The 14,391-nt window shown below is 42.9% G+C and overlaps 1 protein-coding gene across 4 annotated transcripts in view; it reads right to left on the minus strand.

The window, feature by feature from the left end:
• The window catches only part of Cobl (cordon-bleu WH2 repeat protein), a 230,842-nt gene that overhangs the window by 65,297 nt on the left and 151,154 nt on the right, over positions 1-14,391 (minus strand). For 2 of the 4 annotated variants that reach the window (XM_052198906.1, XM_052198905.1), the window contains 2 exons: positions 7,154-7,292; positions 4,524-4,694 (listed from right to left, as the gene is read on the minus strand). In XM_052198906.1, the coding sequence (XP_052054866.1) occupies positions 4,524-4,694; positions 7,154-7,292 (310 nt within the window). The remainder of the gene's footprint in view (positions 1-4,523; positions 4,695-7,153; positions 7,293-14,391) is intronic. The other 2 variants (XM_052198908.1, XM_052198907.1) reach the window with 1 other exon arrangement.

A 14,391-nucleotide genomic window follows, 5' to 3' on the forward strand; every position in this document is an offset into this window, starting at 1 on the left:
TATAAGGTCTCCCACAAGATGCAGTCAAGGGATCCATGATGTGTGAACTCTACTGCTGAGAGGTCTTCTTTCACATTAACCAGATGGGGTGCTGGGAGGATCTAGTCTTGTGCTCAGTGGACATAGGGTGCTAGTCCATTACAACAAAGTCTGATGAAAACAGCTCATATATGGCATCCAGGCATCTCCAGAAGAAAGGAGTAAGTCTAAGCTTAAAGCCACAGCCATCCTCTATGCTATTCTCAGAAATGATAAGGGTCTCATGACTACTTTGCCATATTTTCTTTATTAGGCATCACTGGGGTAAGCAAAGGAAAAGGAGGATATCGTTGGGAACTATTTTAGAGGTACTCACCACATTTGAAGGACTAGATCCAGCAAAAGAATAAAGAAGCAAGCAGAAAAGGTATACTGAACTCCATTGAGATTTTCAATATTTCTTAAGTAAAATGGCCACAGATCTTTGACACAATGTTGGCTCCCTGAGGATATTCTAAGGCAGAGTTAGGATGGTGTTGCTGAATTCTGTCTAGCTTCAAGCAGATCTCAGTATAGCAAAGCTGAATGGTAGAGTGATGTTTCACTACATCAAGAATCAAGTTTACAGATGAACAAAACCATAAGTAAGACAACAGCCTTCAACTGCCTTAGGCATGTACCTCTGTAATGCAGGGCAAGCAAAGGGCTAGAGAACATCACGCCAGAAAGACAGTAGGCTTGTTCAGAAATGGCAGGGTGGACACAGATAATGCAGCCCGCTTGGCAAGCTGGAAGTGTAGAGAGTTCATATTAACCTGTATCTAGGCTGGAACCATCCAAGTTGGTTGAGAACAGGCGGTGACACGTGGACTCTTAAATCACAGCTCACACACGTATGGCTATGTTCTCTGCCTTCTGAGCCCTTCAGCCCAATATGTTCAAAAGTCTCAAATCTACACAAGAGTATACACATAGATTATTTCTTTCTGTTTTTCCCCATTATAGGTAAGTGTGGTTTCCTGGCCAGGAACCAAGTATTTACAAAAGCTAGGGAGGGAATGGGTGAAACAGAAAAGTAGAGTGGGAGTGATTAAAACAGCACAGATTTCTGAGAACCCACTCTGTGCCATCCACATCTGTGTATAAATCCATTACTTCTCAAACGTAGGAAGGTTGGTTGAGCTTACTATTTCCAAGAAAGATGAACAACTGCATGGTAAATAGATCTGTTGTACAAATCATAATGTGTATGCAAAAGCCAGTGTCCCATGGACGATTTCAGCTCAGTGTGAGAAAGACTATTTGGTGAACAAAGCAAGACAGAGACGGCTGAGGTCCTGTAGCAAGATTGCACTACATAGGGAATTCAGGCTTAATTACCTCCCATAGCAGAGCTGAGGTGGAGTCTATATGAGATTTCATGTGTGAGATACTCAAGATCCCACTGAGAGCATGGAAATTTCTTTATAAGAAATGACATTTTAAAAAAGACAGCAGGAAGAGATACATAAGAGCTTGGAGCTAGGATGAAAATATCTCTACCGAGAATTCATGTCATCTCAAGCAGCCAGAAGTCTGATTAGGAGAGCCGGAGAGACGCATATGATACTTTATGTGCCTACCACTTTTGCCTTTCCTGAGACAAGGTTAGAGGAGTAACTAGATTTCTGCTTTATGGAAAGAAATGTAAGAATATAAACATCTCATTTTCTTCTAACTACTTTTTAAATCCTGAATTTAAAAAAGGGCAAGTTATAGTCTGCCTGATTGGGCAGGTGATTCATTTTCAATGTTGTAAGCAACTGACAAGCCAGCTCTGCTAATTAGGCAACATGTCGGCTTTTCACTGAATACTTAAGATTCTGGTGCACGCACAGGAGAGAGGAGTGGACTCAGGGACTGGACTGGATTGCAGGAGCCAAGGGAGACCGAACAAAACGGCATTTGCTGGCTCATCTAAATGGCTTCTGGGGCCTCTGTCTAGGCCTACTCGATGACACGTGTCCTTGTGGCAGGGGAGGATGGAAGGAAGGTGATGCTGTGGAGGGCTAAGAAATGTCATATCTGGAGAAGGAAACTCAAAGGCACACAGCAGTTACCACAGGATGAGAAACTGAGCCCCAAGGCAATAGGAAATCAAGTCTCATAACTGTCTGCTGCTTTATTCCATATCCTTCAGAGCACTCAGGCATTCTCAGGGCAGGCTGGGATTCTCCCTACAGCCCCAACCTGTCTCCCGGGTTTGCAGAAAGGCAAGTTGGGGAGATGGTTTCGGCCTTTACCTGGCTCTTCCACCCTCTGTAGACCACTGCACACCTGCCACTGTAGATCTTGTTGCTGTCTTCTCTTCATAAAGTGAGCTTTACCCTGCTCACTCAGCCAGTCCTATTCACTTGTCCCCACTGGTGGCGCTGTGAGTGACAATAATAGTCATAGAGGTGGCCTCTCAAATCACCATGTGCCTTGGTGTGAGGGGCCTGAAATATTCCTCTCTTCAGAGATGGCACAGTGGTTTGAGACAACAAAGCTAGTATTTTATTGACAGATATCAAGTTGATTCTTCTTTAAAGATTTATTTGCCCGGTGGTGGTGGCACACGCCTTTAATCCCAGCACTCTGGGAGGCAGAGGCAGGCGGGATTTCTGAGTTCGAGGCCAGCCTGGACTACAGAGTGAGTTCCAGGACAGCCAGGGCTACCCAGAGAAACACTGTCTCAAAAAACCAAAAAATAAAAAAGATTTATTTTTATTTTCATGTGTATTCGTAGTATTCTGCATATATGTATGTGCACTATGTGCATGTCTGGTGCCCACAGAGGTCAGAAGAAAGCATCTGATGATTGTGAGTCATGATGTATGTGCTGGAAACTGAACCTAGGTCCTCTGCAAGAACAAAACTTGCTTTTAACCACTGAGTCATCTTTCCTGCAATTTTGTTGATTCTTAAATATCAAATGCCTTATAACAATTCATTTGCAAAAAGAAACATGCTCAATATAAAGAGGATAAAAATAACTGAAAGAAAGAAGAACTATTTGAAGAAAATGGTAAAACTGAGTCACCATTATTTTGCCCAAAGAAAGGAGATAAGTTAGTGGGTAGGTAACTATTTTTAAAGACAGTAAAAGGCAAATGTAATGGTGGAAAAGCATGGACTTCTACAGTGCATGATTATTCAGATACTGCTAACTGTGCTACCTCAGTGTGACACTATACCGATAGGGTCCATGCTCTATGCCTGCTTTGTAAGAAGAAGCACTGTCACAAGTCTGACATAAAGGTGATGCCTTCCAAACATGAATGGCTTGTAGAGCTCTTACCTATCTCAAACTAGGAATGCTATACATACTTATTAACATCCAAAAAAGAATCCCAAGAGACTTTGAGGAAAGACAGAGCATGGGGAGAAGCAAATGCAAATCAGAACATCAGTTCTGGCTAAGGCTAGACTAAAGCTGTTTCTTCATTGGCTGACCCAGTTTCTTTGACTACAAAGAAGCATTCCAATGCCTAACCACTGGCCATGAGGTTCAAAGCTGACTTACAAATGTTGTCCCTGTAGTTCCTGGACACCAACTACCCTGATATGTATCAGCAGACTGGCAAAGTTTGTTCTGCCAGAGGCTGTTGCTATCTGTATACATTCTTTTTTTCTTAGACATATTATTCATTTACATTTCAAATGTCCCCTTTCCTGGTCCGCCACCCCCAAAGTCTCATAACGCCTCTCCCCTTCCTCCCCCTGTTCCCCAATCAACCCTCTCCCACTTCCCTGTCCCAGTATTCTCTTACACTACAGCATTGAGCCTTTCCAGGACCAAGGGCCTCTCCTCCTGTTGATGTCTAACAAGGCCATCCTCTGCTGCCTATGCGTCTGGAGCCATGGGTAACACCATGTGTACTCTTTGGTTGATGGTTTTGTCCCTGGGAGCTCTGGGAGTACTGGGCGGCTCATATTGTTGTTCTTCCTCTGGTGCTGCAAACCCTTTCAGCTCCTTGGGTCCGTTCTCTATTTCCCCCACTGGGGGCCCTGTGCTAAGTTCAATGGCTGACTGAGAGTGTGTCCCCCTCTGTATCTGTCATGCACTAGCAGAGCCTCCCAGTTGACAGCTTTATCCAGCTCCGGTCACTAAGTCCTTGTGGGCATCGATAATAGTGTCTGGGTTTTGTAACTGTATAGGGGATGGATCACTAGTTGGGGTAGTTTCCGGATGGTTCTTCCCTCAGACTCTGTTCATATATTCTTAAAAAAGTCCCAACACCAAGAGCATCAGATTCTCGCTGACTATATATCCATGAGCACAGCTTCAGCTGAAGGCTAACGGCAGTAGGAACAACTGACTGACTACGTCGTTCTTACAGGTCACTGTGTGACAGTCACAGTGTCTTCTCTGTGGAGCTAGATGCATTGCATTGAGCATTTGGAAAGGAAAGGTACAGATGTCCAAAAGCAAGAAGGGAATGTGTGAACACAGATTTGTACCAGTAGCGACCACAAAGACAGATGGCCAACATACAGCTGCAATGGAAACAAGAGGCACGTACGTTTGGGTCTCAGCTCTGAGGTCTCGGAACCAGCGCCTTCCCCAGGAAAGGTGACAGGCTCTGTCACATCTGTGTCAGGAGGAGGGTAGGGTGGGGGCGGGGGGAGCACTAACTGGGGTGGGCCCCGAGCTGTGCCTCTGGGAGGCTTTTGTGGCACCTGACGTCCAACACCTACATGGGAAGGATTCAAAGGTTAAGCCAAAGGATGTCCTATCTTTTAACCAAGGGTGTACTGCTATTGCCCATCAGACACAAAACCAGTCACACTCAACACCATACCCCACACCACTCAGCACCAAACCAGCCATATCCAATACCAAATCCATCAACAAAGCATATCTATACAACATCAACTTTTATACCAAAAGTGGTCATGCCCCAATACCAGATCTAATACTAAACAAATCACATTCAATACCAAATCAAATACCAAGGCAGCCAAGTTCAATTCCAAATCCAGCCTCAGTCTGCACCAAACCAGCCAGACCCAATGTCAAATTCCAGTTCCCTCTGCATTAGGCCGGTCAGACCCAATATAAAAGCCATTTACCTAGCAGTAACTGCAAGGCCTTGTCTATCAGCTCCTGCCTCCAAGGGCAACATCATTCTTAGAAAGAAAGGGACTCCAGCTTTTCTTGTCCCCACAAACAAGTTTTGGACCGGGGAGGAGGAAGTATGGCAAACTGCCACCGTCTACATCTTCTCTCTGCAATATCTCTCAATGAAGGGATGTTAGTAGTCTTCAGTTTTAGACGTATGTCTCACATCTCTGCTGGCATCTGTGACCACCAGCTGATCTCATGGCCAGCATGGGCCCGTGTTCAGGGGAATATGAGGCTTTGGTCCTTCCCATTGATTGGAAATGGGATGTTGGGTTTGGAAGCTGACTTAACAAATGCACATGATACTGAGAGTAGGCACTTACAAAAATGTTTCCACAATTTCTCCCTTAAAATTAAGGTGTTTATTCATAAAAAGGAGGAGAAGAGCTTGAAGGGAGGAAAGGACTCTCATCATGAAACAAAATAGTACCACTCAAATGAACTGGTAATTGTTTATTGTGTTTTTCTACTCTTTTAAAGAACGCTTCTTTAAATGAACCTTCTTGTTCTATTTATTTGTTATTTATTCATTTAATACAGGTGTATTTACACATTTGTTTATTTGTTTAGTGTATGTGTATTTACATGCACGAGTATGGGTCTGGGCATTACTTTCTTGTGGATGTCAGAGGATAACCTGTGGATGTTCTCTTCATAGGTTCCCAGGATCAAACTCAGGAATGAGGCTTAGTGTCAGGAGCCTTTATCTCTGAGCTATCTTTCCATATAATTCTGACATTATATTCCTCTGGGAAATGGGAAGAACAGGTATAAAACACAGATTGTTACTTCTTAAGATAACTGACTCTCAGGATATGAAATGCCAGGCATTATAAGTAAAGTACTGACTAAAGCAAAGACTGGTGACCGACAGCCAAGTCACCCTTGCCAACATTTCAGAACTTGACAATGCAACCACTTATGATTGGGAGCACTGTCCCTGTGGGGCCAAAGACTCGTAGTCAATGTGGAAACAACAGGCTGTCTGAATCCACAAATGGGCATGGCTACCTCATGGCTTCAGACAGGGCTCTGATGGAACTTTTAACCAGAGAATCCAATGCTGCAAAGTTCTAATCCCTTCTCTGCAGGGGCTGCTTATATTCCTACTATAGTGAAATGGTGGATACTAAAAGATGTTAAAATAAAAACGAGCCCTCTGAGGCTCACGTATCTTGGAAGTGCAGCCCTTAGTGCTGTCCCCCATGATCCACAGCACACAAGGGTGGGGGATAATGATCTCACAGGTTACTCCTTGCTTAGGGGTGTCAGTATCCTGGTTCTTTTGAGTTCTCTTACTCTCAACATGGGTGCTTTGTTAGCTGTATCAGCAGGGTATAAATGGGGACTGTTTTCAAATAGGAACTTACAGGCTGACATTCAAATGCTCAGAACCAGAGGTGTTTTGGATTTCAGATATTTTTCTAATTGTAGAACATTTACATAAACATGATGAGGTATCTTGGTAATGGAACTCAATTCTAAATATAAAATTCATTTATAATTCATATATACCTTATATACAGAATCTGAAGGTAATTTTATGTAATTTTAAAATAATTTTGTTCATAAAGCCAAGTTCCATGGTACAGGTTTGTGGTGTCATGTTGGTGTTCCAGTGGTTTCAGATGTTGAAGAATTTCAGATTTCAGACATTCATGTTAGGAAGCTATAAATTCTATATACCATGAGAGGCCTAAGATGTCTTTCGCATGACAAATGCCTTTTCAAACAGCCTCTACAGACATCCTCCAGTCAGCAACCCGGGCCACAGCCACTCGCATGAGTCCCACTTGTAACTTTCTCCTGGGGTTCTGCATTCTTTAACCACAATCCATCCTCCCCACTATCCTCTCATGTTCTCCACTTCTTCCTCATGGTAAATAAGATACTAAGGCAATTCAGAGCTAGCCACTGTCAGACTTTCTTTAGCATACTTGTTTTCTGGTTAATGCCACTGCCAGGGTTAACAAGAGTGTGTTATAGTAGGCATCCCAGACATGCACAGAGCAGGCCACACCCACTCACCCACTGTGCTCTTCCTGTTCTCTTCCTTATCTTCCATGCGGTTGGGGACCACAGGACTTGGTGGTGGCGGCTGTGGTGGAGGAGGAGCTGGCGCCCGCCTCTTCTTCTTCTGAAGATCAGCCTGTGAGCTGAGGGAGGCCTAAGAAGCACAATAAAGGACAGCAAGGATTAGCTCGTCTGTAAAAGGATTAGTTGGTCTGTAAGGGGCAAAGCACACATGGAATGCATGCCCCTCAGAAGCAGGCTCTGGGTGGCATGGCCATAAGAGGAGAGCTGTCACTCTGCCTGTCCAATTAAGCTCCTCTCAAGTAATTGTGGTCTTTCATGCTTTGGTGTAGACCTGAAGTGGCAGGGATACTTCCAAATTCCCTAGCTCCCTATTTTGTGCAAGAAGTGCCTATTTTCTAGGCATTTTTTGAAGGCTTGCGGACTTCCCTAGTGTATGAATAGGAAAATGAACTTTGTCCTTACTGAAGAACAAAGAGTTAACCTATTCATCCTGAAATAAGAGAGGTCTGTGTAGATGGAAGCTCAGGTCCCGCTCTGCCTCTTCCTGTAATCATCCCAGAACAACCAGGACTAGCACAAGCTGTATTATGCCTCTGCATCTAGGCCCACAGTGAAGCATCTCTTTTGGGGGCCTTTTGATCAAGATTTGAGATACCAGTCTCCCATCTCGAATAGATATCCAGTTGTGCCTCAGAGACAAAGATGATAATGGAATTCTAACACTACCAGCAGCTTGGGTAGGTATCCCTGGTGAAAGTAAAATCTGTGACCCACTGACCACAGGCCTTTGCTTCTGAAGGAATCAATTATCTTCCTTTCCTCCTAGCACTCAAAGTTCCAACTCGTTCATGTCACTTGATTGGGATTCATTGAAAAGGGATGACTCCTCTCTTTCCTGTCTTCAGTTCTTGATAGTAAGGTCCTGTTCAACCATTACTAGACCTCTCCGGGGCTGGAGCCTGTGCACAGTGCCACCTGCTAGTACCACAGGTCTGATCTGGGTGCTCTCTGGTAATTTACACATGCTTCATGAATATTAGAACATAGAATTGACATAGCGCTAAGCTATAATAATCCTCCTTTCTTAACTAGAAGGGTGCATGTGCATGTATCTGTAAAACATTTATAAATTTTAACAGTAATATACATTTATTATGAAATCTTCAATCCTCTATGGTGAAACAGAGAATGTATAGGCCCACAAAAGGTAGAAAAAATCATTTTCTTTAGATCAACTACTAACTGTAGGCATATCATTTTTACTAACTTTTATTTTCTTGCATTTTAAGAGTGATGCTTTTTATTTCCTGGTACTTTAATATACCACAACAATCTCCTTTGCGTAAGAAGATGGCCAAACATAAATCAACAACCCTTCAAAGCTTAGCGGTTATCTAAGAGTCTTAGTTACCGTTTCCACTTCAGTGGCACCCACAGAAAACACCTTTCTTTCGAATTCAGTGTTTTATCATAGAGGACAGTTCCTGCACTGTCTTGATCTGTGTGTGCTAGAATTCTGACTTTCTGTTCCAGAAGATAGGGAGTTAATTCTTACATACACAGGGAGAGGACTGATTTTTCTTCTCCACTATATCCCCCAAATTGCAACCTGAGGATTCAGTCATCATCCTCTAACTGGGCCCTCAGCAGTCCATCCTCATCAACAGGTTCAGTTTCTGTTCCCTCAAGGCAACTGTGGTTCAACATTCCTAAACAGAAAATCAGAACTTCTTATCTGTTGCCCAGCCCTGAAGAGGAAGCTTCACAGTGTCCCTCCAGCCTGGGGAACTGAGCTCATATCTAAGTCACTCTTCCTAGCTGAACTTCCAGGAAACTCACTTTTCCTACTCTGTAGATTTCCTGTTTGTGGAACAAGCTGTACGTGAAGAATTTTGAGACTTTGAACTTAAAAATGTTTGGATCCAAAAATGTCTTTATCCTGTTACACTGTACATGGGTACAGAGGAAAAGTATAATTACAAAATACTGGACACATCAGGCCTGCCTGCTCCCAGTCTGCCACTGTGCCCATGAGGTACCAAGCCCACTGGCGCGCAGTCTTCAGCACGCCTTGCTTGCTGCTGCTGACCTGTAGTGTCCTCTTTGTGTGCCCAGATATTCCACGCTGTGGCAGAGTGTGCCCTTTTCTGAGGCATTTCAATTCCTGCATCCTGCAGAATGTTCCAGTTCTACCTTTTGGCTTTGCCTTACTTTTATTCTTCCTGTTTTTCCTCTCTTAACATGGAGGAGATCAGCTGGGCAATGGTAGTGCACGCCTGTAATCCCAGCACTCTGGGAGGCAGAGGCAGGCGGATTTCTGAGTTCGAGGCCAGCCTGGTCTACAAAGTGAGTTCCAGGACAGCCAGGACTATACAGAGAAACCCTGTCTCAAAAAAAAACAAATCCAAAAAAACAAACAACAACAACAAAAAAAAAAAAACATGGAGGAAATCTGTTGAACATGAAGGATCATGAACCAATTACCCATTTTTTTTCTCTAGTGTTCCTGTCTCTTCCTTGGAAATTTCCATTATTTGACTGCCCATCTTTCTTGAGTGTTAAAGTATGTTCCAGCATATTTAATTTCCAAGATTTCTGGTTATTTTAAAATCAGCAATATGGTCTTCTTTCCTGGGTATATATTTTCTCTTGTTTTCTTCTTTGATAGCATTACAATATTTTTATTTTCAGTATTTTTAACTTTATGTGTTGTATTTCCCTGTAAGTCTCTCTCCCTCTACTCTCTCATCTACCTCTAATAATCTCATTTTAACCTGTCTTCAAATATCTGTGCTTTTTGGATGACCACTTCTATTGTTTTGGAGCAGAGAGTCTATTCACACACTTACAAGATTCCCTGCAGCATCTGGGCAGCAATCTGGTTATCTGACAGGGAAGAGCTCCACATATCTACCTGTGCAGATTTCTCTCCTAAGTCTGCTCTCCCCACACAGAAGGGTTCTCAGCTGACCTCCCTAAAGGTGAGCTTTCGGGGTGCAGAGTGGAACTGGAGGAAAAGGCTCGGAGACCCCTGTGGAGTACATGGATGAGTCATGTCTGATGTCTGAAGCCACCTGACTGCAGTTGGGAGCATAGCCACCTGGGAAAAAGAGTCCCGCGGTTTTCTTGCTCAGCCGTGCAGCGGTCAGTCAGTAGCTTATTCGGTGCTCTGGGTGCAGTGGAGTCTACTTCAGATGCAGTCGTTTAGAGGGGCTCTAGGCCTGTCTGAGGCCTGTCAGATCCCTAGGAGTCAATATTTACCTGCCTCCACTTTGCCAGGCATTTATCATAGCCCCCTTTGAAAATCATTATTATTTAAAATTATTTAAAAACAATTTTAAAAAGTTTATTCACTTTTATGGGGATTCAAAAGGAGAGACATTATTTTGCTTTATAAGCCATACTTACCTATTTACTAAAATGTAGTTGATAAGGACGCACTGCATATATTTGAGGAGCTGAAAATGATGGTTTGCTGTATGTGTATGTTATAAAACAACCACAAGCTACTCACTATATCTATACTCACACGTGCTATTATTTTCAGGTTCATATTCTCTCTTTCCCCCTCCCTCCACCTCCTTATTCTATATATAAACTTTAAGTGTTTTCTTAAGCTACTTTACTCAGTTGGACAAAAGAGGCAACAAGAACGAAGGCCTCTTGCCTTTAGTTGAATATTAAGACTATGTTTGTCTTGACTATTACACACTACATTTCTCTCCCTAACATTTATCTTTTCCCTTTCTCTTCAGAATTAAGTCCATTTATTTTAGCTTCTTGAGTAAAGATGTGAAATTCAGATGGAGCCTGGAAGAGCCCTGTCCCAGCTGCTCTGCCACTCCTGTGTTCCTTGCACTGCTGGCTGTATCCTCCTTGACTAGTCACCACAGAGACTATGTTCATAGCAGCCTTACTTATAATAGCCAGAAGCTGGAAAGAACCCAGATGCCCCTCAACAGAGAGGAACGGATACAGAAAATGTGGTATATTTACACAATGGAATACTACTCAGCAATTAGAAACAATGAATTCATGAAATTCTTAGGCAAATGGATGGAACTAGAAAATATCATCCTGAGTGAGGTAACCCAATCACAAAAGAACACACAGGGTATGAACTCACTGATAAGTGATATTAGCCCAGAAGCTTGGAATACCCAAGATATAATTCACACACCACATGAAACTCAAGAAGAAGGAAGACCAAAATGTGGATACTTTGATCCTTTTTAGAAGGGGAAACCAAATACCCATGGCTCACAGCCAACCAATAGACTGAGCATAGGGTTCCCAGTGGAGAGGCTAGGAAAGAACCCAAGGAGTTTAGAGGTTTGCAGCCCCATATAGGAATAATAATATGGACCAATTAGTACCCCCAGAGCTTCCAGGGACTAAACCACCAACCAGAGTATACATGGAGGAACCCATTCCTCCAGCTCCATATGTAGCAGAGGATGGCCTTTTCAGACACCAATGAGAGGAGAGGCCATTGGTCCTATGAAGGCTCGATGCCCCAGTGTAGGGGAATGCCAGTCAGGAAAGTGGGGGTAAGGGGTAGGAAAGTGGGGGTAAGGGGTAGGAAAGTGGGGTGAGGGGTTGGAAAGCAGGGGGAGGGGTAATTGGATGGGGTTTTTTGGATGGGTAAAAAGGAAAGGGGATAACATTTGAAATGTAAATAAAGCAAATATCTAACAACAATAATATTAATTTAAAAAATGTGAAATTCAGAGTGAAGACAATAGAGTCTAAAATGATATAGCCCAATTTAAAAAACATTTGCAACAGTAAGATGGAGGGAAATGAAGCCCTGGTCCTTGTTCAGAAGCAGTGACTTAACACCCACCTGTGGCCCACAAAGCTTTAATGAGAAAGGTTGTGATCAGCTAGGACGCCACAGCACCCAGATCACTCAAGCAAGGGCAGCCACATGAACCTGTGTAAGAAAGCCCATTCATTTTAAGTACCACATCCCTTCCCCCAAGGTTAGCACAGCTCAGATCTCCCTTGGGAGGAAGAAGAAGGAATCATAAGGGCACTTTGCAGATTTTAAGAAGAGTTGCCTAGGCAGGGATTTGATCGGTCCAGAGTGACAGGAGAGCTCTTAGGGAGCTGATGTCGTTTGGATGTGGATAGATGTCAGGAACTGAAGAAAGAAGAATTTAAATGCTGATTGATCCAGAGCTCAGAGACCTGACATTGTCACTAATGGAGGCTTCCACAGCCTGGCACAATCAGAAGTAAGTACCAGCTTATGGATTATTTAGGGGGACATTACAAGAGTGGGAAGGGAATGCAATACTTTGGCATTCTATACAGGCTTGCATGATTGAATGGTTTTGATGATATTTGACTAGTAGTGAGGAGTAGCACAGTTCTGATACCCTGGGGGAGTTACCCAGACCAAGGGTAGACTGGTTGTAATGTCAGAAATTTGCAGTACCGCAGACCAACAGCAGAGGGAGGAAGAAATGCTATACTACTTGAAAAAAAGAAAATCATAAATATTGTATCTATCTGGGAACAATTACAGGAGGCCAGAGAAGATACAAACACAGGCAAAGTTTGAGCTGTTCCAAGATCTGCAGACGGACTTATCACTCTGTTGCATCCATAAAATGCTATATTCTAAGGTCTGGGAAGATGAGTGGGTTTTTCTTGTTATTGCCTGTTGGTTGTTTTCCTCTTTTTAAAATGTAGAGTTTACTATAACAACTAAAAGGCCAGAAGACTGTGTCCTGAGAGAAGCCTCTAGTTAAATCTCTAGACAATAATCCTAAAGGAATGGAGAGCGATGGCCTGAAAAAAATAAAAGCAATTATCCTGGTAGAGTCTCAGGGATTATAAGAGGACAGACAGACAGACAGATGAGTAAGCAACATGAGGAAAAAAGCTATGTGAGCAAGTTAAAGATGAACACACAGACACAAGCCAAAACAGAGAGACAGTACTAGGTCTGGAGAACTCAGCGAAGCTGGGAAGTCACTTTAAGGGTTTACCCAGCAAATCAGACCACAGAGAACAAAGATTCTGCAAACATAAAGACATGTTACTAGAAATTATTGAGTCAGGGGACTTCCTAAGAAAGAAGAAAGTTGAGTACTCTGTGAGACAACATGGCATGGAGGGATGTACGCATTACAGAACTCCCTGAAAAAGAAGACAGGGAAGGGGTAGACAGCGGCTTATCTGGAGAAATAACAATCAAAATCGCACTACATCAAACTCAGGTAGATCAAAGGATTCCGACAGGAATGAACCCAAAGTGAAGCAGATGAAAGACACCCTGTAAGGTACCCATCCAAAGGCAGAGCCAGAGAGAATTGGCCCAGAGTAGCGAGAAGGGACTGCTAAATGCTGCACGCGGGCAGATCATGATGAGAGCTTGCTTCTCAGAAGACCCTTGGTAGACCAGAAGTGGTGGGATGGTTATATAGGAAGGTGTGCGGAAAAAACAGAGTGGCAGCCAAGAATCCACCGACGGAACCATCTGCTAAAAATAGAGATCTAAAACAATGACTGCCCAGATGAAGGTCATGGAGCTCTCTGCATATTTTGTTCTAATAGTTTCATAATTTTGGGTATTACTTCGAGGTCTTTAAACCCACCTTGAGCCAATTTTGTGCATGGTCTGAGATAAAGGTCCAATTTCTTCTACACATGAAAGTCCAGTCTCTTGAGCCCAATTTATTGAAGAAACTCTTACTCACGGGGCTAATTTGCTGGCTTTGCTGAAAGTTAGGTGGCCATAAACCGGAGTGTATTTCTGACCTTTCTGTCCCATCTCATTCACTACTTTGTTTTGATGTTATCTCTCTGTTGCTGCTTTTATTATAATAGTTGTGTAACACACTACTCTGTAGTTTGAAATCATGGAGTGTGCTGTCTTCAGATGCTTGGTTTTTTTTTTTTTCTTTCTCTCCTACCCCCCAAGGGGCTTGGTATATTAGGGGTCTTTTTGTAGTTTTTTGTTAATCGTAGGATTGCTATTTCTGTTTCTGTGGGAAACAACATTGGAGCTTTGATTGTATTGAATCTGCAGGGTTCTCTGGGTGTTATACATATAAATAGCACTAATACTTTTAATATCTAAACCATGAATATACTCATGTTAACTTGAGTCTTATTCAGTTTTTATTGCCAACATTTTGCTTTTTGCTCTCCTTGGTTAAGGTTACAAAACCAAAAGGAAACAAATATGACTAGATCAAACTAAATGACATTTGTAT

This window comes from Apodemus sylvaticus, chromosome 11 (assembly GCF_947179515.1).
Source record: "Apodemus sylvaticus chromosome 11, mApoSyl1.1, whole genome shotgun sequence".
NCBI classification, from domain to species: Eukaryota; Metazoa; Chordata; class Mammalia; order Rodentia; family Muridae; genus Apodemus; species Apodemus sylvaticus.